The sequence below is a fragment of the Camelus bactrianus genome, chromosome 7 (assembly GCF_048773025.1).
Source record: "Camelus bactrianus isolate YW-2024 breed Bactrian camel chromosome 7, ASM4877302v1, whole genome shotgun sequence".
NCBI classification, from domain to species: Eukaryota; Metazoa; Chordata; class Mammalia; order Artiodactyla; family Camelidae; genus Camelus; species Camelus bactrianus.
The window spans coordinates 61,844,812-61,872,588 of record NC_133545.1 but is presented as its reverse complement, the minus strand read 5'-3'; the positions used below and the strand labels follow the sequence as shown (position 1 = coordinate 61,872,588).

Sequence of the window (27,777 nt, the reverse complement as noted above, 5' to 3'; positions counted from 1 at the left end):
AGTCCTGCGTTGTTCCTGCTTGCCAGGGGTGAATAGTGAGTTACCATAGTAATTTTGTCCTAAGTGCAGCCGTGAGCCAAAAAGCAGCTGGATGAACTGGAGCCCAGACACTTGGCGTGTCTGCTGCATGAAACACACACGCATACCACGGTGTGGAAGCCACTGTTAAGACTATTGGCATATTAAAATTAGTCAACATATATTTACCTAGGGAAGAAAATAAGCCTTTACTGATGTTTGAAACACATTCACATACAGTCTTCTTTTTACCTTGTCCTTGGTAAGGGGGTAACCTTCTCATTCGGTCATAGCATCTGTGCTCTGCCTCCAACAGTCTCTGTTTCCCCAAAATGTAGAGAAACGGCTCCGGCTCTGTTGTCGGATGGTGGGTGTCATTTGAAGTGGTAGGCAGAGTTTCAGTCGGCAGCTGTATTAGAGAGGAAAATCAGTTACTTACGGAGAGTGGAGATGGGTGAACACATAAATAAACCAAACAATCAAAAACTATGAAAACATTTATTTTTCCTTCTATAAGCAATTTATGCATGGTCTCCATGTGGAATATTTTTGCTTTATAACTAAAAAGTGTATTTATATTTCATTTGTAAATTCTATCTTCAAATTTCATATCTGTATTCATTTATTCACTCTTGGAAATGTATAGCACTCACACAAACTCATGCACATCTTTAAAAGATTGTTTTAATTTTATTATCACTGTAAAGTTCAGAAGCGAACAAAGTAAATAACCTGATTTCCAAACAAAGACTAACACTAAAGTCAACTTTGCTTTCTTTGGCACTCCTAAGAATCATGTAAAAGTAGGTACCTTGGTGCAATAAATAAACTTTTTTAGTTGGATTTTCAGCTGATTTTTGCTTGTGCTTAGATTGCACACACTGCCAAAAATTTACCCCATTTATTCCACAGGACAAACAAAAATCTGTTCTTCTGAGATATTCTGCTTTGGATAATGGGCCTTAATTTCTTTAAATTGGTTTCATCAGCAGATGACTTATACAAGGTAATTCATTTTCACTGCTGAAAATCAGCGTAAATCTTATCTATTTCTCTGAGCGCTTTTGCATTTTCAGTGCAGGCTGGTGGTAGTTTTGCCCGTGCCTATTAATCCTCATTAGCATCATAGGCCCTGTTTATCAAAGTTGGTATGTATCTGAAAAGATGAATGTCTGACAAATTGTCCTAAGTTGTGTTTAGATAGATTTCCATTTCTTTTGTGGCTCTGATGTTTTTAGTGGTGCTTGAATCTGTGATTTTTTTTTTTGTTTTATATCCCTGTTCTGCTTACTGAGTTCTTTGGAGAAGGCTTGCAAGCTTCAGCCTGCATTGACTTTTCTTTCTCTGAAGTTAGAAATATTCTACCATATCTTTTGAAACACACTTTTATTAGGCCTTATTCTGTTCTAATTATTCTAAGATTAAAGTTTTCCCAATGTAGTGATGGCAGAAATAGTGTTATGTACCTTCTCTATTCTCCACGGTCTAAAATAAACATCCTTATTAAGTTGACCTGTATACCCTAGGTTATTCATGGTAGAGCCTCACTGTTTTCCAGTGTATCTCATGTGTAGATAGAGCATCCTGTCTTATGAGACAGCCTATCTCTAAAGGCTAAATTGTACAACACATTAAACAATAAAAATTCACAGTAAAGAGAGCATGGAGCAAGAACAGCCAGGAGTAACTACAGATACAAGGCAGAATTTGAACTAGACCTTTAGTATACGTAGTGTCTGCACAGGGAGAAAGGAGAGGAAAGGCTTTCTGGATGGAGGGAACAGAGTGCAGGTAAGCCCAGAGGAAGGAAACGGCATGTGTGAAACACTAACGAAACCATTCTGCCTGGAGGGGAGCATATTTGAGGGTAAGAAATGAAATCATGGAAAATCAGATAATACAGAGCCCTGAGAAAACAAAGTGTCTGGGACATGAAAGGCTCCATATATTTTAGCTAATATTTTTTTAAAATAATGATATGATGATAAAGATATTTTGCAGTTTGATCAGTGAAGGTTGTGAAAGGAGAGTATTGGTAAAATTCACGTGGTAGGCATCAGATGTCCACAGATTCGAGCTGGACTTGATGACTTTATGATGGAACAAGAAAGAGCAACTCTCAGCACTTTCTCAGATAATGAAAGCATGGAGGTATATTTGAGTATAAGGAATGGAGAACAATAAGAGTTAAATAGCCCTGTATGACTGTAGAGAAAATGAGTGTGCCCCCAAGAAAGAGAAGGAATTGGGAAAGGAAAACCTTACTAGGAGAAGAAGGTAAGTTTTATTTTGGACTGGATTTGGAGGTGCCAGTAAGTCATCTGAGTCGAAATCACTTGCAAACAGAAGAGGGTGAATACTAACTTAAAACATTACTGTTCTAATGCTAGATGGACATTTATTGTGGATATAGTTGACACTATTCTCTAAGTATTAGGATTATTTCTAATTTTAATTTGTGACAGAAGAAAAATTAATGAACTGACAATGATGAAAGGCGTACAAATCTTTTACCAATGTAGCTGAACACCATTTTGTCACATGACTCCTTTCCCACTGGTTTTAAGATCAATCGTTCAGCAATAGTCATTAAACTTGATGAGCCAAGCTTTACTGCAGATGCTGAGGATATAGTGCTGAATAAAACAAGCACCATCCTGCCCTCATGGAACTTACAGCCCAGCAAGAAAGACCAACACTAGAAATATTTCCTGACACCAGAAATTATGAAAGGTAAAGAATTATCAGTCATTAAATGCTCAGATATTTCATCAGGAATTGAGAGCTGGTCTGGGAGTAAGAAAAAGTATTTTGAAGAGATTTCATGTAAAGCCTTCTTTTTTGGATTTTGTTAGCCTACATTTGTATGAATGTGTGTGTGTTTGAACAATCTGACTAAAGATCACGTAACCATAATCTTTAATTTATTGTCCTCAAAATATAAAATGATTGGTCCAGCTTATTCATCTATTTTACATTCTTTGTGGCTCTATTCTTATAATCTTTAGTTGATATGAAAATCATTTGATATATTACTTATCTATGGTAATTTTCTCACCATCTTTAAATCAAATCAGAAGATGTAGTATGATGTCACATATAAATCTTTTCTGTCACTTACTAGATATTTTAGACACTAGGGACTATTTTTAAGTTTGACATTCCTTCCAGAAGTAACATTCTAAATTCTATCTTTAAACGGACTGAACAACCAGTTAGAAAACATTCCTGTGTTAGTCAGAACCTCATGGAAGCCATGGGGAGGCAGCATGTGCAAGAATAGCAAGTGGGAAACCCTCTACCTGTGTTTTCAATGACAACATCTGGCTTAACGCAGTTTTAACACCAGTAACAGTGGAGATACGACCATCTGAAAAAGTAGGTGTAGTTCCTGTAGATGACAGCAGCATTGATCTTATCATTCTTGCAATGTTGAAACAAACTCCAGTGAACTTTTAGAATCTGGTTCAGCAGAGATTGTTTCAACACTGAGGGAATGAAAAAAGTAGAAGCTCTGTCCTTAGATGAGCCATAATAAACTGAGTCCACTCCTGGTCTGGTTCATGTTTGAGCACTGATGATGGAATGTTTCCAGTGGTGGCTGAATGTTTCAGTGACTTTCTTCTGAAAATACACATTGAGGCATTCTGTTATCTGTATATATAACATATGTAGATATAGACACAGATAGAGATACATAGCTATTACATCAGTGTAATAGCTACAGAATTACTACTGCTTCAGGATAACACATATGCAAATTTCATCAAGTTCATTCAACATATTAAACTGTTTGCTGATGATTTCATACAAATAAAAATTGCTAGTGAGGTGGTATAATTTTCAGCAATAAAGAGGTAAAGAGAAGCAGCAGTGATTAGGAAAAACCACCAAGCAATGTGAAAAACTAGACTATTCCACTTATCATTAAGTGATATGTTTATATTGTATGTTTGTGGGATGTAAATAATTATGTAATTTTATGCTTACATGAAGATAGAAATGAGACATTATGGGCATGTTGTTTTTCTGAATAAAGACTGGAATTCAAAGTTTTACATATAAGCCATCTTGCATGATTCCTCCAAAACAAAGACAAAAACCAACCTCTTAATTGTTGTCCTATGTAGCAGTTTAGCCGCCGTATATGTGATGTCACTCCTAAAGGCTCAAGTAGATGACGCCACACATACGACCGCCAAGCTGCCACCAACAGCTGTAGTCCGCAGCCGAAACATCGCTGTCCTTTCCCTTAATACTTTGAGTGCCTCCCACATGCCAGGCACTGTTCTAGGTTCTGAAGATTCAGCAGTGAACAAACTGGCAAGGTCCCTGCCCTCATGGAGCTTACATTCTAGGTTTCATCCACACTACTTACGGGTTCGAGAGGGAAAGCCATCTGATTTGAATGGCCATGTGTTTAAGTAATTCCTGCTTTGATGTAAGACAATCAGCCTCTTTTTGGGATATAGGTGGTTTCTAGAAGTACAGAGACAGAACAAGTAGAGAGCTGTTCTGTGTAGAACTTTGAGAAATGGTCCAAACCTACTGACTGTGGGGACCCAGGTTACAGTGTGGAAGGGAGAGACTGCTGCTGACTGCCATAGACAGAACTGCTCTAAGAGGAAGATGAATCCAGAGTCCACAAACTGATAAAGCCAACTTTCTGTGTCACTGTCCTTAATGATAATGTCAATGTTAGAATTTGTAGTTTTCAATTACTTTTCAGAACAACAAGGATAAAAGAACTTTGTAAAGTTCTTTTAGTAAAGTAAAAAGCCCTGTTTTTGCCAGGGAGGATCAGATGCCCGGTTGGTGTCCTATGTTCTTTCTACCTAAGCATTATGTAAACAACAAAACTGCTGCACAAATTCAACACAAATAGGGGAATACAGCTAAGTAAACAGTAACATAATGCTTCTCAGACCTACTTTTTCTATGTCTTTATTATTCTTTGTCATCATGAGCAAGATTTGAGCGCTCACTATGTGCTGAGCACTGTTCTAAGCCTATTGTATCCTGCAGATAAGGAAGAGGAGGTGAGGGTGTGGTTTTGGTAAATGTGGATCAGGCTAATAGTATGTGGTGACCCAAAATGATAGTTTCTTAAAGACCATTTGGAAATCAGGTTGGTAGAATTCAATAAACACATTGGTGAAGTTTTTTCATAATAATGTATCCAAGAAGTGACATTTTAGAGTAATTAGAATCAAGTTATTTTAAAAATTCCTTTTCTCTGAGGAGTATCAATGTGGAACATAGTGTTTTAGAAGAAAATTGATGTATCAAATTTTTTTATGGACAAATCCTCCAAATCAAATATGTAATCCAAATATAGACAGAATCAAATTTCTATTTGTCACAGTGAAGAGAGCACAAAGCCATTTAGGTGCCCTGTGCAGTTTATGTTTTCTAGTAAAAAGATGTCCACAAATCATAAAACATCTGTTATTCTCATGCAAATAAATGAAATTCTTCCACTCTTTGAATATTAAAATGTTATCAGGTAAAATTTGATGAAAGTGGCTACTTTAGTTTTTAAAACACACCAAAAATTATCTGCAGTCTTTATAGCAAAAAAGGTGATTGGATAATACTCAAACTATCTTATTATCTAGTAGTTTTAGTTTTTCTTCTCTCAATGTCTAATTATATGCTTTATGGAACAAAACTAGGCATATTCACATAGGGTTTCATTTGAGGTATGAATAGCAGTTTCAATACGAATACAATATATCAATATTTCTGAATCTATAGAATATGACATAAAACTTGGGCATTTACAGACAATAAAATATTCTAATAGTTTCTATAGTATTGTTTAAAATTTATTATATTTCCAATGGCATGAAGGTACCTGTATTTCCAAATACTGGATTACTTTTAGCAACTTACATTGCACTTTGTCTAAAGCTTAAAACATGACAGTCTTACATAATATATATACTTACATAATATATATATATAATATATATAATAATATACTCATTATTCAAACAGGTTCGAAAGGGCACATTAACAATCATTCCCCCAAGCTATCTGATGTATAATATTACAAAATGAAAACTCCCTTTAAAATGAACACTTATGGAATATTAGTAATAGTTTTCCTTGAATAACGTGAAGAGGAGATTTCTTAACAAAGTATTAAGAAAATTATAGTTTTGGCTTCTGGAGAACAACGTCTACCCTTGCAAATACCCATTCAATCATCCTCAATCAAACTGTTTCAGCATTCATGATGAACATAGCTTAGCATCACTTCGTTTCACTTACATTTAGGAAGAGCAAGAAGATAAAGCACCAGCGTACTGGTGTGAGCTTCATTTTTGGTCTCAGAAGATGATCTTCCAAGTCCTAGAAAAATATAAAAGTAACAAAGACATTTAAATTAATATAGCTCTAATATTGACCATGGCCTTTTTTTTCATGTCTTTTTGACTTGAAGACGATCAATGACCCAAGACACCCTAAAAAAAAAACCATGTAAGTAAGAACAGTCTGATTGTGAGGCAAATGCAGCGGCATGTTCCGTTGCCCTTCCTTTCAGCCAGGAAACAACTGTTGTCTGGTTATTGTCTTAAGTCCTCCCGTTAAGAAATACTTATCGGGACTAAAAGAAAAGATTCCGAGAAATCAAGAGCAATCAATGTGGACTTCAGTCAACATGCGGCATCAACAGAACTGCTGAAAATTTCAGTGGAAACATCCACCAAAAAGTCACTTCAATGTACATGAACAAATAAAATCTGTGCTGTGTAAAGGAAACAACCGCTATGCCTTCTAGGTAATCAAAAGGCCAACTTTTACTTAAGGAGTCTTATTTAGAGCCTTGAGGTTTTTTCTTTCCTACAAATTCTTTCTCAAGCTTTAAACTGCTCTTCAGAGTAAATTTCTTCCATGGCAAGGCTGGTGGCACCAGCTTCCATGGCACTTAACAGCTCACCATTCTACTCAAGAGCACAACAGTCAGAAACAGGCTGCTTGGTTACAAGTATCAACAATTTTTCATGACTCTGCATATAACTTTACACAAGGAAAGATAATGAGGGGTGAAAATGTAAAAGAAAATTTCTTTTCATCAGTGGGATTTGTGTGAAAACTATTTCAACTGGGGGCGAATGGTTATAATTGCATCTAACACTATATTGATTGTACCACTTTTAGATTTTACATATTCTGCTAGGTATGAGTTAGTATCCATTCTGTGTGCCCGTGGTGGGCTGCACTCCACAGGCCTGTAAGCCTTGTAGTTGTCCAGCCCTGAGACTGAAGAAAGAGCCTGGAGACAAGGACAGAGACATCAATGGTTTATGGGACACGCGATCTTAAGCAAAAGGTCCTGGAATGATATCCTACCATTTATAGCAGATGGTAGGCAAGAAATGGCGGCAATCTTCACTCCTCCAGGGAGAAGGAGCCTACCATTTATAGGGAGAATTGACAACAGGTTGGCTCAGTTACTAGGAAAACCAGCAACTAGGGCAGGGGGAAAGCACGTAGGCAGTTGCTAATTAGGCCCTACGATTAAGAGGACTGGGTAGTCATGTGAGAAAAGCAGGGACTGGTCAAGTGGGGGATATACAAAGAGCAAGAGAACAGTTATCTTGAATGGCCTAACCATACCCTCCACTCGATCCTTACAATCTTAGTTTGCCCCTCTTCGGTGATAACCCTCAGCGATGTAGAGGTGCACTGCAGCCAAATGCCACACATGCCTTACGGACAGCGACAGCTAATGCATATCAAGAGTCCAAGAGGTGGGCAAACTTTGGAGCCAGGGCCTTATCAGGTCAGTTTTCCATGGAAGTCCAGAGGAGGATGACCATGCCATCTTGCTACAGCAACCCAGCAATCAAACTCATTTTGCAGTGAGGCCATCATTGTCTCCCAGTCTGAGAACAGATTCCCTCTGCCCACACTGGGGATGTAAGCTGTTTCACAGCCACAATACAAGGAAAATCATGACCATGAAGCAAGATATAAGCAGTAACAGCATCCTGAGATAATGGTAACTTTGCCTGTGGTTTTTGTCCTGGCCTGCTGTACCATACACTGCCTGTCCACCCTTAGTCCCCGCAGCTGGTGCTGAGTACTGGAGAGGTCGTAAAACAATGGACCACAAAGTTAACATAATAATGCCTTTCTCCAAAGGGAGCCCAGTAGTTGCCTTAATAGTCTTAGGTGGGGCTGAGTAGAAAGCAGGTGAAGTCTGTAAGGCCCTTTCTAATCTATTCCCCACGAGGCAGCAAACCCAAACACCGGGGTCTTAACTGCCAGCCCCAGGGCCATTTTATAATGTGTTCCCCTGGAGGGTAGATCCTATGGCAAGGGCAAAAGCAAGTTACCCTGACCGACAGTTGGCAGCGGTCCTCCGGTGGTCAACATTTGAACTTGGATTCTGTTGAGTAGTTACCTCCGGGTTAACACGGCGTAAGCACTGGGGCGATTGCTCCTGGGATGTGTTCACATGAGAGAGCACGTTTCCCTTCTCAATTTTTGTTTAAATCATTCATTCACTGCTTCAACTAGCCCGGCAGCAGTGGGGCTGTAGGGCGTGTGGAAATGACAAAGTATTGCATTTTTATCAGCTTATTCCTGAACTTCATGACCAGTAAGGTGGGGCTTTTTGCATTTCCTGATGACTCAGGTGGGCCTTCTGTAATGTATCCCACCTGTTGTAACACAGTGTAGACTACATATAGCTATGTTCCATCACACACTATCATTGCTCTGCCCCTTCCGTAGCTGGGATCAGAAGCCCAAGGGTATTTTACCGTTGCCACAACCAAACCCTTCTGGGTAACTGGCAATGTCCAATTCGCAAGCCTGTCCCTAAGTTAATATCCCTGAATCCTGTGACTGGAATTGTTTAGGGGTGGCGGGTTGGGGGTATGTTTGTCATTCCCAACCATGTAAGGCCCAAGTATTTGAGAGATAATCCAGGACCTTGCATTTTGCCTGTATTCAACAGCCATCCCCATGCAACCAGATGAGCCACAAGCACAGGGCTGCTACTTTTAAATCAGAAAGAGGCTCTGAGGTTAACAGGATATCATCAATATAATGGATAAGAAAGACATCTCTCGTGGTAGACAGCTGCCCAGGGCCCCACACACCAGTGGACAACCACCTCGGGATCACCCCCGCAACTTTCCATACCCTGTCTTTGTTTTCCGGCATCTCGGTGTACAAGGGAGTTTTCCTGGTCTCTTGGCTGGCTTCCCAATCCTTGGGCTGCAACCTACAGGCCCGCAGGCCTTGTAGTTGCCTAGCCTTAGGACCAAAGAGCCCAGAGACAGCGACAGACACCCGTGGCTTATCGGACAGGGGATCTTAAGCAAAAAGATCCTGGAGTAACACCCCACCGCCGACGGCAAGCAAGACATGGCAGCAACCTTCGAAACTTGGGGGAGGAGGAAGCTACTATTTATAGGGGGAATTGATGTCAGGTGGGTGGCTCAGGTACCAGGGAAACCAGCAGCTGGGGCAGGAGGCAAGCACTGTAAGTAGTTACTGATTAGGCCCTATAATTAAGAGAATTGGATAGTCCTGTGAGAGAAGCAGGGGCTGGTCAGGCAGGGAATGTACAAAGAGCGAGAGAACAGCCGTCTTAAATGGCCTAACCATACAGTGCCTAATGTCCTTGTCCCCAAAAGGGTAAACTGTATTCAATTTACATATCAGTAGGCCAGGAAACTGAGAATGCAAAGTATAATTTTCAAGTGTCATCTTATATGCTGGGCATTATTCATTGTTTCTGATCTACTTCAAGCCCACTAGGAAGTTAAAAACACACAAGTACATGTATTCACAGCTAAGGCGTTACAAGGGATGCAAAATATGGGTGAGCTGGATGAGATATGTATGGTTCCATTACAAGAAACTGAGCATGGTGGTGGAGGGGAGTAGTATGAATAAGACATGTGCGAAAATAACTATAATGCAGGCTGGGTAAAAAGTTCACTAAAATGGTACAAACACATAGCTTCATAAAAAATTATTTCTGATTTTTAATATTTTTAATTAGCCCTGTTTAAAATGAAAGTCCAGGCCAAGGGCATCACAGGTAGAAGGCTGCTTTTGTGACGACCTACTTGTATGATTAAGAGCTGTGTGCCTAGATCAGTGCTTAAGGCCTTATGCTCATCACCTAAATTAATTCTCTCAACAACCCTAAGAGAGAAGGTTTTCAGGTAAGAAAGTGGCAGAGCAGGGATTCAATATCAGATCTCTGAGATCTTATAGTCCAAGTACTTAGTGACTATGTAGTAATGTCTTCCTGATTTTAATTTCTATAGAACTGGCTTAAAAATAGAGGATTTGGGTTCCTCTTTCTTACTCCTTGCTGAAAATTAAATAAACTAGGTACACAGTACAGAAAAAACTGGCTAAGACTTTTCTACTTCTCATTACCCACAAAAGGTTGTTAATCATAACATACCTATCCACTCACCAGTTAGGAAAATTTGGGAAGTTAATTTCAAATAGACTGCATTTATGCCAAATTAGGTGCCAGAGGAGACTGAAACAATTAATGAAGCGAAAATTTCAGGCTAACTACGGAAGTAGATATTGTGTAGATTTATGGTTCTTAGATTTCGGTTTATGCGTAACTTGAGTGGCAAAGGAGTTCAAGAATCATTTGCCCCATCCATTTATGCCTTCCACTGCATGTATGTGTACACAAATGTATAATCATTACATACATGTTCTTTTTTGAAGTTGACAGAAAAAAATGTCATTAGTTCATGCTAAGAATAAAATTGTGGGCAGTGATTATAGACAAACAGATCATAAACATTGATGGCACAAGAAAAAGCTTCATCTAAAAAGCCTTTTGGACCTCATTTGTAGATAAACAACACTAGATATTTTTCCAAACAGGTGTTTAAGTTTTAGGTACACCATGATTATGGAATAGAACTCTCTTGATAAGAAACATATAACATGATCTGAGATTTTCATTTTTATAGGATATAACATAATTGTCACAATTGGGTAATGTATACCTCTTTCAACATTGCCTTTGTAGTGTCACAACATCACGAAAAATTTTATACATGTATTTCTTTAGGAATGTATTTTAGAATTCAAGTTAGTTTTCAAGGGCTCTTCAGTTGAGGTTTGACTGAAGGGTTATTCAATTAACGATACTTGAATCAAGGACTCTGTTCCAGCTACATTTTTAATTCAAGGACCATGTTTAAGATTCTATAAATATTTAGAAAATAATTCCCAAATAAATTGATAGAACTTTGAAAATTGGGAGAACAAGGACTCAGACCATCTACATGGTTAGTGGTTAGAAAGGATGAATTAATAAGGATGTTCTTCCTTTGGGACCTATACAACGAGTTAACTTTAGCATTAAATTGAAAGGCTTGGGAAGATTTTTCATCTTATCTTTTAATGCTATCTTTATGCATTCATTTAAGTTATTACATGCAATACGAGAGATGGTTTCTAAATAAGATAATAACAGTGGCCCCCGTGTCAGTAGCTAAATTGGTAATTGCAAGTCAAAGCAGTTTAAATCTACACAATTACTACTACACAAATCAATTATATCAGCAACAGAAAGACTGACAAAAATGAAATATTTTCCAAAAAAGATGTCAATGTAGTAAGTTTTAAAAATAAGAAGTAAAACTAAGATTTTCCATCATCAAATAAAATTAGTGAAATGATTTTAAATGTTTTAACTTTTCCGGTTATTTTGTGTTAATCACAACAGAAAATCATACGCTCTTGGGCTTAAAGTTTGTCAATAGTTCCTGTCTCTTAACATTCAGAAATATATTCTAAAATAATGAGAGATCTTCTAATATGCCTTTATATAATAAATCTCTATTGGGCTTGGACTATGAACTGGCTTATCCATATTGGGAACAAAGCCAATAAAATTCTACTTCTCTCCCAAATACTCTTTATTAATTTTTTACCTAAGCCCTTGAGCCATATTCTATTTACTTTTTTTTGGTGGCCCAGGTGTTGACAATGAAACATCCCCCTTAAATTCCTGCGGAGGATGGGGTGGCTAGAAACTAACTTCTCTTTGTTTTACACTTGCCTTTCACTTTCCCTGAAGAAAAACGGAGTAGAGAGGAAAAGGGAACTTCTCTGTCAGGAGGCATTTGGCATGCTTTTTATTTGACTTTTTAGAAACAAAATGATCCTTAACTGGTATAAGGGAAGTAGTTATTTTAAGGGGCAAAAATTACATGAAAATTATGACTCCTCTTTCTTGATCATAGAAAATCCAACTTCTACTTTAAAAATTCTATGGGGGCAGAAATGATCTGTGACATAGAAGGAAAACACTAAGCTGTGAGGCTGAACCATAATGAAGATCTACTCCAGGTAAGTTGGCATCAATTTATCATTCTCAGAACCACCAGCCCATCTGCTCAGGAAACATTAAGATGACCTTTGGCAAATTAGATTGTATGTTTTCACTTGGAGGGTGACCTGGTATTGGTCAGAGAGAATGAAGTTTTGTTTTTAGGAGTTGGACTCTGCCTGAATCCGTGACTGAGCTGAGGGCGGAGTGAGGCACAGAGGTGTGTGCAGGTTCAAATAAAAGTGTGGCTGAGAGGGATCCCATAAGATTCCCAGGAAAAACTCTTTTCCACAAATCTCTGAAATTCTTCCCAACAATATTGGTTTTTAGACAGGAAATGATGAAGTCTTATCTTGCACATTACTGAAAATCTAATTTAGGGAGTCATTCTCTCAAAAGTTGCTGGCAACTCAGAGACTCAAGTTATTAGAAATATGATATTGTTACCTGGGAAAGAGAAGATCCTAACAGAGTATTTAAGAACTAACAGGCTTCCTAACCTCATATCATATAAATAAACAGATGCCCTAGGTCCTTTTGGACATTTTAGTACATATGACAAAAATGAAACAAAATGAGAAAACTTTCAAGACAACTCAGCAAAAAATTACAATTTTAGAATCAATCTAAAACGTCTGAGGTCAACTGCTTTCAAAGCAGAGAGTAGATTCATTTTCTTTCTAAAGACTTTGTCCAAAGCAACATTTGGAATACTTACACTTGGAGATTAACTTTCTGCCAAATGCAGAAGTTTCCAGTTTATTTCCTCAATGGAAATCATTCCATCAAGTGAATCTTATTTATTCCAGGAACAACGTTTCATTTATAGGCTACGTCCCTGACTAAGGACTCAGCATCAAGTCAATCATGTACATGATATCAGTGTATCATGAAAGTCTAAACATAGACTTGAAAAAATCTCTATGGTAAAATTAGTAATATTTAATTCTAATTCCAAAATGTGGATATTTATAGGCTGAATACATAAAAATAGTTTCCCTCCATCATTAGTTTGACCTAAAGCTTCCCTATAATCATATTAGTTAGGCATTATTTTTATATACTTTTGCTAACTTTTTTAATATAGAAGGGATTTGGAATGGCCTATCTTAAAAACAAAAACAATAATCTTTTCTAAAGGCTCTTGAGACTTTTTTTCCGCCCTATAAATTTCCCTGTCATGAGAAAAGGCACTCATTTACATTATTTTACTGATCAAGCAGATCAGAATTGCGAGTACTCTATAATTATTTACATTGATGATATAAAAATGTGTCTTCCCCTAAAACAATATTTTGAAGTCAGCATTTCTCTGCTCTGATTTTCCTAGTTCAGAGTAACATGAGAAGCTACAGACCTGTCCAAAAGCCATGGGAGAAGGTCCAGGTTAAGTACTAAGGTGGGGTTAATCTTTCACTGCCAGAAAGCTCCCAGGCCTCTATGGGACAGCTCTGCAAAGACTCCACCTCTCCCAGTGGGCCAAGGGAGCATGCGTTAGGGAGTGCTAGCTTTCCCAAGGGGGCTTTCATCAGTCTTTTGAGAAAAGCTAGGAATAACACTGTAGTTTGCATATGCTGCATCAACAAGTCTAGGCCAAGAGAACAGGGGCGCCTCTACAGTGTTAATTGGGAGAGTGACAGGGTTCTACTTGGAAATGGGCTGGGAAGGAGCAATCCTAGAGGCAGAGACAGTCAGGGAGCTGGGCCTGGGGTGGGGGTGGGGGGTTGGAGAAGACTTCATAAAGGAGATGACCTTGAGCTGAGAACAGAAAGGTAAGTGTAAAAATATACAAGGTGAAAAAATACACCTATATATTGCCAGGGACACAAAACATATAATTAAGAAAAGCATGGTGATAATAACTAGAAATTTTACAATAACAACAGTTGGCTCTCAGAGAGAAGGGAATGGAGTGAGATTGGGGAAGAATTCATAGGGTACTGCCGACGATTGTCTTAAACACAAAATTGCTGGATACCTGGTATGGCCAGGAGCCATGCTATTGAATTTCACAACAACTCTGCATGGTACATGGTAATTTCATTTCACTGAGGAAGAAACTGCATCCAGAGACACTGAGACTTATTCAAAGTCTTCCATTTAGTAAGAGGTAGAATCTAAATCCAAACCAAGTTTTTCTGACTCTACAAGTCCATGTTTTCATTTTCCCAGTACTTCCTGGTTATTTCTTCACTTTAGAAAAGCATTTCTTTTGTTTCATGGTACCATAATTGGCAATAAAATTAATTCAGAGTCTTACAAATATACATAAGACTTTTATAAAATTTACATGGAATTCATAATCATTTAGTGAGTATAAACATGGGGAATGTGCTCTTGCTTAATTAAATCCAGCTGGAGATCCTAAAATATTTAGGATAATTATATTTTCGATAGGATGAATTAGTATGACTTATACAGATAATCTGAGAGGTCTAATTAAAAAGCAACTCTTTTTCAAAGTAGAAGAGGCTCTTCAGCAGTTCTTGAAGAGCTCCGTGCAGTTTGGCTGCATCTGCCTCTTACACACACACAAGAGTATCATATGACTCCACAGAAAACTGTCTGGTTCTAAATAGCACTCACAAATGTTTTTCCTCCATAAATGGCAACACCGACATAATTTATGATAACCACTTTCCATCCTACATATGATTACCGTACTTAGGAACTGGTATCTAAATATTATAAGGCAGTAGTGCCTGCTATATAAAAAAAAAAAATTTAAGGCAAACCAGAAGTCCCAAAAAGGCCAGGAGTGACCATTAACACTCTCCAAATACATGTCCATTCTCAAATCCAGACACAGAGCTACTGCAGGAGATTGCTGCTTCTCTGTAATGCTCTGGGCTCCCTGGAACGCCCAGAGATGTGGTCTTTACCTGCAAAGGAATCCTGACCCCTCTCCTCTCACTGTGCTTCTAGAATGTTCCTGAATTAATTCTGGCTTCAAGAAAATGGGATATAAGTAACCCCAAAGGACAATTAGAAGTCTCAAATGCTTCAAAAAATATTTTTAAAAATTTCAAGGAAGACCAAGCTAATCATTCATGTTAATAAATGTTAAAATGAAAACAATCTAACAACATCTATTGCTCAGAGTAAAAGTGTATACATATATTTTTATTTGCTATGTCACTCTGTTGAGTACTGCAATATAGAACCACTGGTTTCTCACAGAATAGCTAATTTCAAAAGATATTTCTTCCGTTTTTATATTTCTGTTCATTTGAGGTGTTCTCTTATGTTTTCGTCTTAATAGTTCTATACATGTTTTAAAAGGTGATATTTTCTAGAGTGCTGTTTTTTCAACAAAACCTCTTAAACTTTCCACATGGCAAATGACCAAGCTAGATATGAAACCCTGCTATGGCATTTATGAGCTGTGTGACCTTGAGAAAGTCAGTCAGTCTCTCTGAGGCTCCATTTCCTCATTTGAAAAATGAGAATCTTAATGCCTGTCTTATGGTGTTAATATGAACTTCAAGGAAGTTTGGTCCATAAAACATTTGACAGGCAGTAAGCACTCACTATATAGACACTTACTTTTACTGTGGCCTGGGTGTGTTCCATTTGTCTTTGAGAATAAACTGTAATTTAAGTATGACGCCTCTAGACAGCCCAGTAAGTCAGGGATAGGGCCCAAATCAGCCAGAGAAGTAGAAAGTCCTTAGAAGACTTACAGAATTAAGATAATAACTTTTATCTTTGTGTGCAGTAAGATTATTAGGAGAGATTCACACATTTATGAGGTTGTTTTTGCACACTGCTAGTAAAATTTTTCCTCTCATAACCTAACTTACATATTTAAAACTTCTGTTCACACACATACTATCCCTTACACCATCTCTGTCATTATAATTATAAGGAACAATCTTCAATGCTATCTGAAAATTATTCTGCTCTCAAACTGGCCTTTTAAAATAACCTCAGATAATCTATCGAGGCCATCTGACCAGACTTTTCCATGTGCCTTGTGAATAGCCTTGTTACCTTAAAAAGTGGTAATTCACTGACACTGTATGAAGAAAATATTTAGCAAATAACAATAATAACAGTAGTAACAATAGTTAATATTATTACATTTACCATGTATTAGTAATGCCCAAAGTGCTTTATTTATGTCATCTCATTTAATTCTCACAGTACTAGATGAGGTGGGTTCTACTGCCATTTACAGATGAAAAAAAAAAATGAGGCACAGAGGGATTGAGAAGAGAAGAAGGAGAAATTGACATGGTATGTCCTGAGAACATCAATATTAAGGCATGTTGCCTTAGACATACCAGATGCAACTGAGCAAAGACCTTTCAAACTAAAGAAATAAGAAGAAAGGGCAAGTGACAATGAAAGCAATAAAATCACAGCATTCCTATCTCTGTTCTCTTTCCTCTCTGTGGAAAGCATCCTTTGAGTATATCATCCATATATAGAACCAGTTCTGTGTCCCAAGCAGATGAAGAAAGCATTTTAGGAAGTGCCATAAGTATTTATGAAACAGTATTTATAACTAAAATTGGAAGAAAACCTAAAGAATGTAAATAGTTACTGAAGTTACAAATATTAATATTCTAGTGATATTACTGATCCATACTTTTGTCCTGGTTTTAACGCTCACAGTTACCCATGTCATCTCAGGTTAATCAATACATGCTCTTGTTTCCCATCTATAAAATAAAAGGGCTTTATTAGTGGGTGTCTACGGTCTCTTGAAACTTACATTTTCTAGTTCTTATAACAGCTCAGGAAATTTCGTTCTAATCTTTCATATGATGTTCTGCTCTTTAATATATTTTAAGACCAAGGTCCTTTTCAAACTGCACTTGACCTCTACCCACAAGGCCAGCTTCTTGTCTCAGTCATTGAAATGAAGGCATGAGAGATTTCCTTTGCCTTGAAAACCGGGAAAATGATACTGACATCCTATAGATTTAATCTGCTTCGCTCTGTTTGCTGACTGGGTTATTTATTTCTGCTGTGATACTGGCCTAATAAAAAAATTAGCTAGTTCCAGTTGTGGCCAAGACAGGCAGGACCTATTTTAAGGGAGTTATGCCCACCTTCAACATAATGAGAATAAACTGTTGGTTAATTCATAGTGCAAGGGAAGAGATGGAAAGCTTCTTTGTTAGTCTATGTTATAATGGAATTTTCATTTAAAGGTCCAGTGCTTCTGCAGAATAATCAGCACATTTCCTTGTGTCAGTCTCAATCTCCTTACCTGCCAGGAGTAGATTCCTCACACCAATATAGAGAACAGAAAGGTATGAGCAGGATTCCTACAAAGCTTAGCATCCTTAAGAGCGCATTGTTCTAAATCTTTGAATTGTACACTGTATTATATTGATTTCTATATACATGATCTCAATTGTACCTCACAACAACCCTTGATGGTGACAGAATATTTCATTTATTCATATTCAAATATGAATATATAAATTCATATTATGTTTCACTTATAAAGAAATGAGGCTTAGATAAGTGAAACTTGCCCATGTTTTACCATATGTATAAAGGCTAGATAGAGGACTAGAAGCCAAAGGAATGTGCCATTATTACCCAAGTTAGAAATGCTAAGGAAAGGATTAGAACCCAAGCCTTACTATTGAAGGCTTGTTGTATTTTTGCCCTACTGTGTATCTATCTCTACCTATCTACATATCTATCTATCTATCCATCCATCCATCTGTTTATGCAAAGATCATCTCTTATTGTAGGATGATGGATGAAGTTTCCGATATTGGGATATTTCTTTTATAATAAAAAAGTAATAATCAGTTAACTAGAAGTCCTTCATAAAATATAAATGGCCAAGAAGAGAGGATTATGTTGCATCACTCTTAAATTATGATGCAATAGGAGACCACTTGAGGATGCAGAGCTGTAAATTCATAGAATTGAAAGTGAAAAGGAATTGTGGCTCATAGCATGAGAGTAAGTCCAAAGAGGATAGGCTTGGATAGGACATTGATGTGTTTTTTGCCCATTAGAACCATGAGAGCATGAAACGGCTGGTGTTCGAAAAGGGGATACAATAAAGGTGTCAGGAGGGTGTCAAGATAAGCCGCTACTTCGCAGTTCGGCCTCTGCCTAGTCTGTGAGGGACTTGAGAGGTGATTCCACCTTCCCCTGGGGAGTCAGAACTGAAGATTTTTTTTACCACTCAATACTTATCACAGTTCCAGTATATATTTATATACACTAAAATAAACATATAAAAATATATTTATACAAATGTATATGTATGATATGTAAGTTTTATAAGTTAATGTATATTATATGCTATTCATTAAAAGGTATACATTCGTATTTAAATTTTATATCTAAGTATTATCTATCTCTCCATTTACAGGGTGTCTTAAAAGTCTTCATATAGTTTTAAACTTTAATGCCTTCCAAACTATAAATGCTATGAACTTACAAAACTGTCATTCAAAAATTCAATTTCTTAAATTTATCTTACACTTATTTAAGTTTTATCATTTTTGAGTGATATACTTTTCATTAAAAAAAATTTAAAACATTTTGTCATCTGATAAAAGATGACAAACAACTGAAGCAGGTAGACATCTTCAGCAAATGACCAAATAGTTCTTGAAGGAAAGCATCCAAAACAAACTTCACTGATTTCGAAATGTTGTCTAGGGATAGCTCTATATGTCAGCTTCTGGGACAAAACAGTGGCCCACAGCTGTTGTGAAAGATAAGCATAAACCACAGAAGCACCTCACACATCTAAGCTATGACCAATTTTGCTGTTTTTATGGGAATGTTAGATACATGCTCTCCTGACAGTGGAGGATGCTCCCCAGTCCCTTCGTGACTGCTAGAGCCATCTGGGGACTCAGCAGGTGGACCAGTTTGCATATTCTAGAAGCTGTATAGATTATGTAACTACAGACTTTCTTCTCACCTTTTAGTTTAACTTTAATACCACACCACACAAGAGAGTTGGCTCCATTTCATTTATTCGGATCAATGTAATATATAAGACAGGAGGTCCATAATTTCCTTTATATAAAAAGTGCTTAAGATTATCCATAAGTGGTGCATTTTAAAATTCATTAAAGATCTTTGGCATGTTCCATTAGCAAGGTTCACAGATGGCAATTAGTCACACAGGTGCTGGTGATCGAGGAGAGCAGCACCATCTAGGAAAAGAACCTCTGAATCTCCAGAAACAAACAGTAATATTAGATGCTACTCGAAGCATCTCCTATCAATACTCTAGCCTCCTTAGATCTTTATATAAATCCTTTGCTCATTAATCAACACACAGTACACCTTAAACTTACACAATGTTATATGTCAATTATATATCAATAAAGCTGGGGGAAAAATACATTTTTGCTCATTTTAGAGCTTTCTAAATGCAACTGACGGAAAATCCAATCCTAGCAGGACAGTTGGTCCTTTAAGCCAGTGGTCCTCCAAGTGTAGTTCCTCGACCAGCAGGAGCTTGGGAGCTTGTTAGAAATGCAAATACGTTGGCCCCACCCCAGGCCTATTGAGCCAAAACCTCTCGTGGTGAGGCCAAGCAATCAGTGTTTTTACAAATCCTCCAGATGATTCCCATACAAGCTACATTTTGAGAACCTCTGTTATAAGCTACATGGAGGTGCCTGGGAAAAAAGGCTCTCCAGAGATAACCCAGTGGAATGTAACAATATTATAATTCATATTATATTTAAATTATAAAGCATTATTTGGTCATGGACAGGGTGTTTCTTCATTTTTAATTCATTGGAATGTATTTAAATTAGTAATTCATCAACATACCGCTATACAGATGTTAAATGTGACTTCTTTCTGTGAAGAAGAATTTGCTTTAGGCAATTAGTAATATGAACACTATTGAATACTCTCAAATACTGTCTATTGGTAGCCACGCATAAGTAATTGCCATAACTGTGGGATATGAATAAAAGCAAGTAGTGGTAAAATAATCAAAGTTCAGTATTTCCCTCCTTGTCAATTTCAGGGAAGATATATGAGTAAGTCTCTCTAAAGGCAAGTGCGAGCTCTATAGCAAATAGCTATCCCCACGTGCCTCAAAGAGATTATATCTGGTGTTCGAAGGGTTTAGCCCCCAGAGTGGGACAGAGCTGAAGACAGAAAGGGAACTCTTCTCAGTCTCTCACAGAGTGCTTCACTATCCACTCGTCACTATTGTATCTTTATAAGTGCGTCTGCATATAGGCAGATATTCAAGAGGTTAAGTTTAAAGAGACCCCAAGCCGCAGAGAATGTAGTTCATTGACAGGACGCTTTACAGATGGATAACGATAGTAATGAGAAAGCTGCATAATTGCTCTTAGTGGTGGGCCAAAGTCTCAGCCAATGGCTGATACACATGGAACAAAATTATTAAGGTGCTTTGTTTCAGAATTGGAATGGTTCCCAAATTAGAACAGACCCACTAACAGTCCATCTGGTTGGATTTTGGAATGATGGACAGACTGCAGCCTATGGAAGCAATTCTTTAGAATAAAAATGGCAAGGGTGCTCCTTTGCCAATAAACCCAGATGACTTTGCAGGAATTTAATATACATCTGTAACACAGTGCCTTGATTGCTCACATCCAGAGCAGAAAAATCTCCCCCCAAAAGTGAGTATTCAATGTCATTGGTGTGAAAGATAATTTCCCATTTCCTGGTCAATGCAGAAATGCTTGGCAAACTAGATGTAGGATCAACTCGTTTGGCTGATATGCTTTATAAAGGATCAATGTACTGCCAAATCAGTGGGGAAAATGGTGCTCTGACTTTCCTTCATATGCCTCTGGTATGTACAGGAGTCACAGAGAACCAAGCCTTCTTCAGATCATGGATAAAATTAGGGCTGGACTTAAATTTAGGAAGAAAGTGATCGTATGTTCCAGCTGGTTGACTAGCAACTACTTTAGTTAGGTTAGCCAATTTCAAATACTACTATTTTGCTCAAAGAATGATTGTGGAATAAAAGTCTCCAAAAGATTTACAGTTCTAGATCCAAGAGAAGAGCTTTGATTTTTTTTTCCCTCTTAGGCACATGCAGTCTAACCCACAGAACACAGTCAGGGGGATTACCCCGTATGGGCTGGGGCTTCTGGGTTTTGCAGTGTAATGCAAGTTAGAGGAGCCAAAGTCCTCTCCCTCCTTGGTCAACTAATGGCATCAGTGTAATGAAAGGCTGCATGACTCCTTTAGCTCTGCTAGACCAGGGACAAGCAGACAGGAAACCCTGCAGTAATAAAGAGGAAAGCCCAGCCCCTATGGGTGATGGGGACCTGACTCATTATAGTCACCGAGTAAATAGTCCACTAAATAGGATAAATTAACTCAAGCCTCGGCTCTGCTGATAACTACATATTCAACCTTAACTACTTTTCTCTTCTGAGTTTTCACAAACCGAGGATGATGATGGCACTTACCTCCCAGGACTCTGACTAGCATGAGATGCGACAACACCTAGAAACACATTTTGTAAAGTGTGAGGGATTAAAGGTGATATTTCTCTAAAAGTCACCCAGGGACTAACATTTTAGAGAAAAAAGTGGTGCCATTTTTTCCATGTTTATTCTTGTTTTATTTTATAAAATTTAGGTAATCTAAGTTGAATACTCCCTCCTCCAAGGGACTCAGTTACGTGATTTTCATTTTGAATAAGCTGAAAGTGTGTGTGATGGACACTTTCATTTTTCCTGTATTGACTAAAATGCCCAAGAGATGACTTGGCACCAATTATTCAATACGACTTTATTTTTGCAGAAAGTTCTAATCTCTTTCCTAAACTGGCACCCTTTCCTCCAGAAGCCTGGCATGGTTTATAAAAAAGCTTCATGTTTTTAACTAAAAGGTTGGCCTTTGCCCTCTGTTGAAATGCCAAGACCAATGGGAGGGATAAAGCACTAAGTTGCTGTTGGGTTTTATGTTTTTGTGTTAATGAATCATCAAAGATGAGGTTTCAATGGGGGACGGTATTGAAGGAAAGACCAAAAAGACTTGGCATTGTTGGATGCTTAGACACAAACAGGAATGTTAGGGTGGAGAAATAGAGTGATACAAAAGGCTGGCTGTTCATTTCATCATTTTACAGTGGGTTCACTCTGAATGAAGAAGAGTGGGATGATAGGGTCCTTTGCTCATGAGATCTCATAGCTTAGCAGATCTAATATTTACAGAGATAAGCCATCAGTACTTAAGAGTCTTTTTCCCCCTTGCCCAGATAATTCTGAAAGTACTCAACTTCTTTCTGCCACAAATGTTATTTCTTTTGGATATAAATCTGGGGGTCTTTGCTCATGAATTTGGTGTCAGTCTGCTTTTACCTTCCTGAGTTTATTTAGCAGTTGGTATAGACATTCTTATCACCCAGAGACGAGCTTTCTATCCCTCATTTCAAAGTAGAAAACAAATCAAGCATCTTTGCTAACAAAAGATGCCTTTATCTAACAGAAGGATGATTTTGAAGACGCCACTTTAAAAAGAATGAGCTAATTATAGGCCAATATCACTGATGAACATAGACGCCAAAATCCTCACCAAAATTTTAGCAAATAGAATCCAACAACACATAAAAAAGATTATACATCATGACCAAGTGGGGTTCATCCCAGGGACACAAGGCTGGTTCAACATACGCAAATCAATCAGTGTAATACATCACATCAACAAGAGAAAGGACAAAAACCACATGATCATCTCAATCGATGCAGAAAAAAACATTTGATAAAATTCAACACCCATTTATGATAAAAACTCTCACCAAAGTGGGTATAGAGGGAACATATCTCAACATAATAAAAGCTATATATGACAAACCTACAGCCAGCATAGTACTCAACGGTGAAAAACTCAAAAGCTTCCCACTAAAATCTGGGACAAGACAAGGATGCCCACTATCACCACTCCTATTCAACATAGTCCTGGAAGTCCTAGCCACAGCAGTCAGGCAAGAGAAAGAAATAAAAGGGATCCAAATTGGAAAAGAAGAGGTAAAAGTGTCATTATATGCTGATGACATGTTACTATATATAGAAAACCCTAAAAGGTCCACACAAAAGCTACTAGAGCTGATTGAAGAATTCAGCAAGGTAGCAGGTTACAAAATTAATGTTCAAAAATCAGTTGCATTTCTTTACACTAGCGATGAATCAACAGAAGAAGAAAGTAAAGAAACAATCCCCTTTAAAATAGCACCCAAAGTAATAAAATATCTGGGAATAAATCTAACCAAGGAGGTGAAAGAATTATACACAGAAAACTATAAACCACTGATGAAGGAAATTAAAGAAGACTTTAAAAAATGGAAAGATATCCCATGCTCTTAGATTGGAAGAATCAATATTGTTAAAATGGTCACACTGCCCAAGGCAATCTACAGATTTAATGCAATCCCTATCAAATTACCCAGGACATATTTCACAGAACTAGAACAAATCATAATAAAATTCATATGGAGCCATCAAAGACCTAGAATTGCCAAAGCATTACTGAAGAGAAAGAAAGAGGCTGGAGGAATAACTCTCCCAGACTTCAGGCAATACTATAGAGCTACAGTCATCAAGACAGCATGGTATTGGTACCAAAACAGACATATAGACCAATGGAACAGAATAGAGAGCCCAGAAATGAACCCACAAACTTTTGGTCAACTCATCTTTGACAAAGGAGGCAAGAATATACATTGGAATAAAGACAGTCTCTTCAGCAAATGGTGTTGGGAAAACTGGACAGCGGCATGTAAAACAATGAAGCTAGAACACTCCCTTACACCATATACAAAAATCAACTCAAAATGGATTAAAGACTTAAACATAAGACAAGATACAATAAACCTCCTAGAGGAAAACATAGGCAAAACATTATCTGACATACATCTCAAAAATTTTCTCCTAGAAGAAATAAAAGCAAGAATAAACAAATGGGACCTAATGAAACTTACAAGCTTCTGCACAGCAAAGGAAACCAGAAATAAAACAAGAAGAAAACCTACAGAATGGGAGAAAATTTTTGCAAGTGAAACCGACAAAGGCTTGATGTCCAGAATATATAAGCAGCTCATACGACTCAATAAGAAAAAAATAAACAACCCAATCCAAAAATGGGCAGAAGACCTAAACAAGCAATTCTCCAAGGAAGACATACAAATGATCAAAAGGCACATGAAAAAATGCTCAATATCACTAATTATCAGAGAAATGCAAATCAAAACTACAATGAGGTATCACCTCACACCAGTCAGAATGGCCGTCATTCAAAAATCCACAAATGACAAATGCTGGAGAGGCTGTGGAGAAAGGGGAACCCTCCTACACTACTGGTGGGAATGCAGTTTGGTGCAGCCACTATGGAAAACAGTGTGGAGATTCCTCAAAAGACTAGGAATAGACTTACCATATGACCCAGGAATCCCACTCCTGGGCCTGCATCCAGAAGGAAATCTACTTCAGGATGACACCTGCACCCCAATGTTCATAGCAGTACTATTTACAATAGCCAAAACATGGAAACAGCCTAAATGTCCATCAACAGGTGACTGGATAAAGAAGATGTGGTATATTTATACAATGGAATACTACTCAGCCATAAAAACCGACAACATAATGCCATTTGCAGCAACATGGATGCTCCTGGAGAATGTTTTCTAAGTGAAGTAAGCCAGAAAGAGAAAGAAAAATACCATATGAGATCGCTCATATGTGGAATCGAAAAAACAAAAACAAAAACAAACAAACAAACAAAAACAAACAAACAAACAAAAACAAAGCGTAAATAAAGGACAGAAATAGACTCACAGACAGAGAATACAGACTTGTGGTTACCAGGGGGGTGGAGGGTGGGAAGGGATAGACTGGGATTTCAAAATTGTAGAATAGACTACACTGTATAGCACAGGGAAATATACACAAAATGTTATGATAACTCACAGAGAAAAAATGTGACAATGAGTGTGTATATGTCCATGAATAACTGAAAAATTGTGCTGAACACTGGAATTTGACACAACATTGTAAAATGATTATAAATCAATAAAAAATGTTAAAAAAAAAAAGAATGAGCTAAAGGAGAAAGCTGACTTTAAACATTTTCTCAAGTCATAAAGTTCTGTATCAAAATAGCTAAATACAAAACTAAGAAACAATTTACTACACACCTGTCGAATGTTTGGCGAGTATTTCATATTATTTCTAATATTTATAACAGCTCTACAAAGTAGGTATTAGTAACTCCTGTTGAGACAGTAGAAGGTCAAGCTGGTCAGATTAAGAGGGTAGTGTTTTGCTGTTCTGAGGGGAAGGAATACGTTAATTGGTGAGGCTGTCCAGAAGCTCTTTCTCGCTTACAGTCATTGATTTTAAGCTGCAAGTGCATGGAAGAAGTGAAAAAACAGTTTCAAAGTGCAAAATAAATCCTGATAGCTGTTTTCTATGCAAAATGCTTTTTGCCCTCAGATAGTCACATGCTATTTCATGGAAGTGAGTGGCATACTTTGTCACCAGTCCTGAGCATTAATTTTGTTCCTGCTCTACTGACCAGCTTGAAAACATCAGTCTTATGGTGCCATGCGCTTCTTTTTAAGGAATGTTAATGTTTCTGTTAACTGATACTAGAGGCAAAACCCAGAGACCTAGAGAAAACTCTGAGCTCTTCTGAAAGATAGGATATATAGGTTTACTTGAGAGCTGTGAATATATAATTTGGCCACTAAAAACTTAGAAATTCCTTTCGGTTCAGCAGTTTAATAAAGAAAAGCATTTACTGTCTTTGACTTTACTAAAGTACATCAGAGTCCACTGAGCAGTACCTGCCTGGGGAACCTAATGTATATTTAGGCTGTAAGGTCAGTGTAAAGTTGGATCCTTATTTTCTTTTCTTCTGCTTTGTCAGAAATTGAACATATACCAAAACAAATGGCAATGCAAAGAATGCCATTAAAGAAAAATCACGGAAGACCTAATGAATTTCACTTTATCTTTTACTCCTAGTTGCTAAAGAAAAAAAAAATCCAAAAAAGAGGGTATTTATGTCCTTTATATGGAATAATTAAGCTAGAATTAGTTTTGCACAACTCAATTTGAGGCTCCAATTTAGCTTAGCTTTGATTTTGACAGTTCTAAGTGTCTGAGTGGGTGTTTTTTCCTTAATATTTTCCCTTTGTAACTGACAATTGTCACTTCAAGGTAGTTTTCAAATTTTTTTCCCTAGGATTTAATTATTAGATATATCAAAACAATGTAGGCTGGGATTTTTATTACTAAGCAATTTTTTTCCCCCAAAATGTGATTGATAATTGATAGAAAATGGTCATAAACAACCCCAGGTATCACTAGTCTCATGGAGTAACAAGGGGAAAAACGATGGGAATCCCTTTGATAAAGAAAAATACTACACAGTGCACACGCGCACACACGCGCTCACACACACACACACACATAGAGCTATGAATATGTTTTAAAAGAGAAAAAACCTAATTAGCTATAATCCTGAAAACAATATTATTAGTTGTAGTTTGATGTTTTATAGGAAGATTATCCCTTAGCTGAATGTGTTAGGTTTAAAAATTTGAGGGACATTGATTTTTAAAATACATTCTTTGTCTAGATCAGATGCAGGGGCAACATAATGAGTTACAATTTTAGTGAAAGCAGTGAAGGCAGCAAATGTGGCAAATTATATGGAAACCTTGTATAAAAAGAAGGAAAAATTAATCATCAATTCTGAGAATATATGTATGAGATTGAAAGATGTGAAGCTTTTAAGAGCAATACCTTGAAATTATCTCCTTATAAAAATAATTTGGGAGCATTACTATCCAGACAAATAAAATGGCCAGCCTACAATAAGGCCAAGCAGGTAATTTCAAGTTCTCATGACCATCTTGAGCTGGATTCTACTGTGGCTCCAGGACTCCACACAGCTCATTCTACTATGTTAGCAACCTCGAAGACTTTAAATACTGCATTAGTGTTTCCACAGACCCACAGAAACAGAACACCCTGTTTGTCTGGTTTGTTTCTAGTGCCTGCCAAATGGAATTCTGGGGACTAGAAAGTAGCATAAATGTCTGAATCCGACCTGATCAGTGTGGAGTTTGAAGTACTGCTCCACCCTAATGTATTAAAATTTTAAGAAAGATAATTAAAATACTCTACCAGGCAAAATGTACCTGCGGCCAAATCTTGTGTGTAGATCATTAATGATTTATCTCTGCTCCACCACCTTTTTTTTGGAGGAGGGGTGGTGATCTCACTTTCTGTCATGGCCACTCCTAGGTTCCTGTTCTCACAGTCTTGAAGGCCACTGGCCTCCCTTCAATTCTTCAAATGCACATGGAGCTGGTGCATGTTCTGATTCCTCTTTTTGGATCACCTGTCCTTCAGAGGTCTCAGCTGAAGCATCACCTGTTCAGGTAGGCCTTCTCTGATCACCCC

General features: G+C 37.5%; 1 protein-coding gene across 1 annotated transcript in view; it reads right to left on the bottom strand.

Moving 5' to 3' along the window:
* Positions 1–27,777, bottom strand: part of CALCR (calcitonin receptor) — a 93,595-nt gene that overhangs the window by 36,356 nt on the left and 29,462 nt on the right. The window contains exons 2-3 of the mRNA XM_074366616.1: positions 6,295–6,375; positions 271–427 (exon numbers count right to left, since the gene is read on the bottom strand). Of these exons, the coding sequence (XP_074222717.1) occupies positions 271–427; positions 6,295–6,345 (208 nt within the window). The 5' untranslated portion in view covers positions 6,346–6,375. The remainder of the gene's footprint in view (positions 1–270; positions 428–6,294; positions 6,376–27,777) is intronic.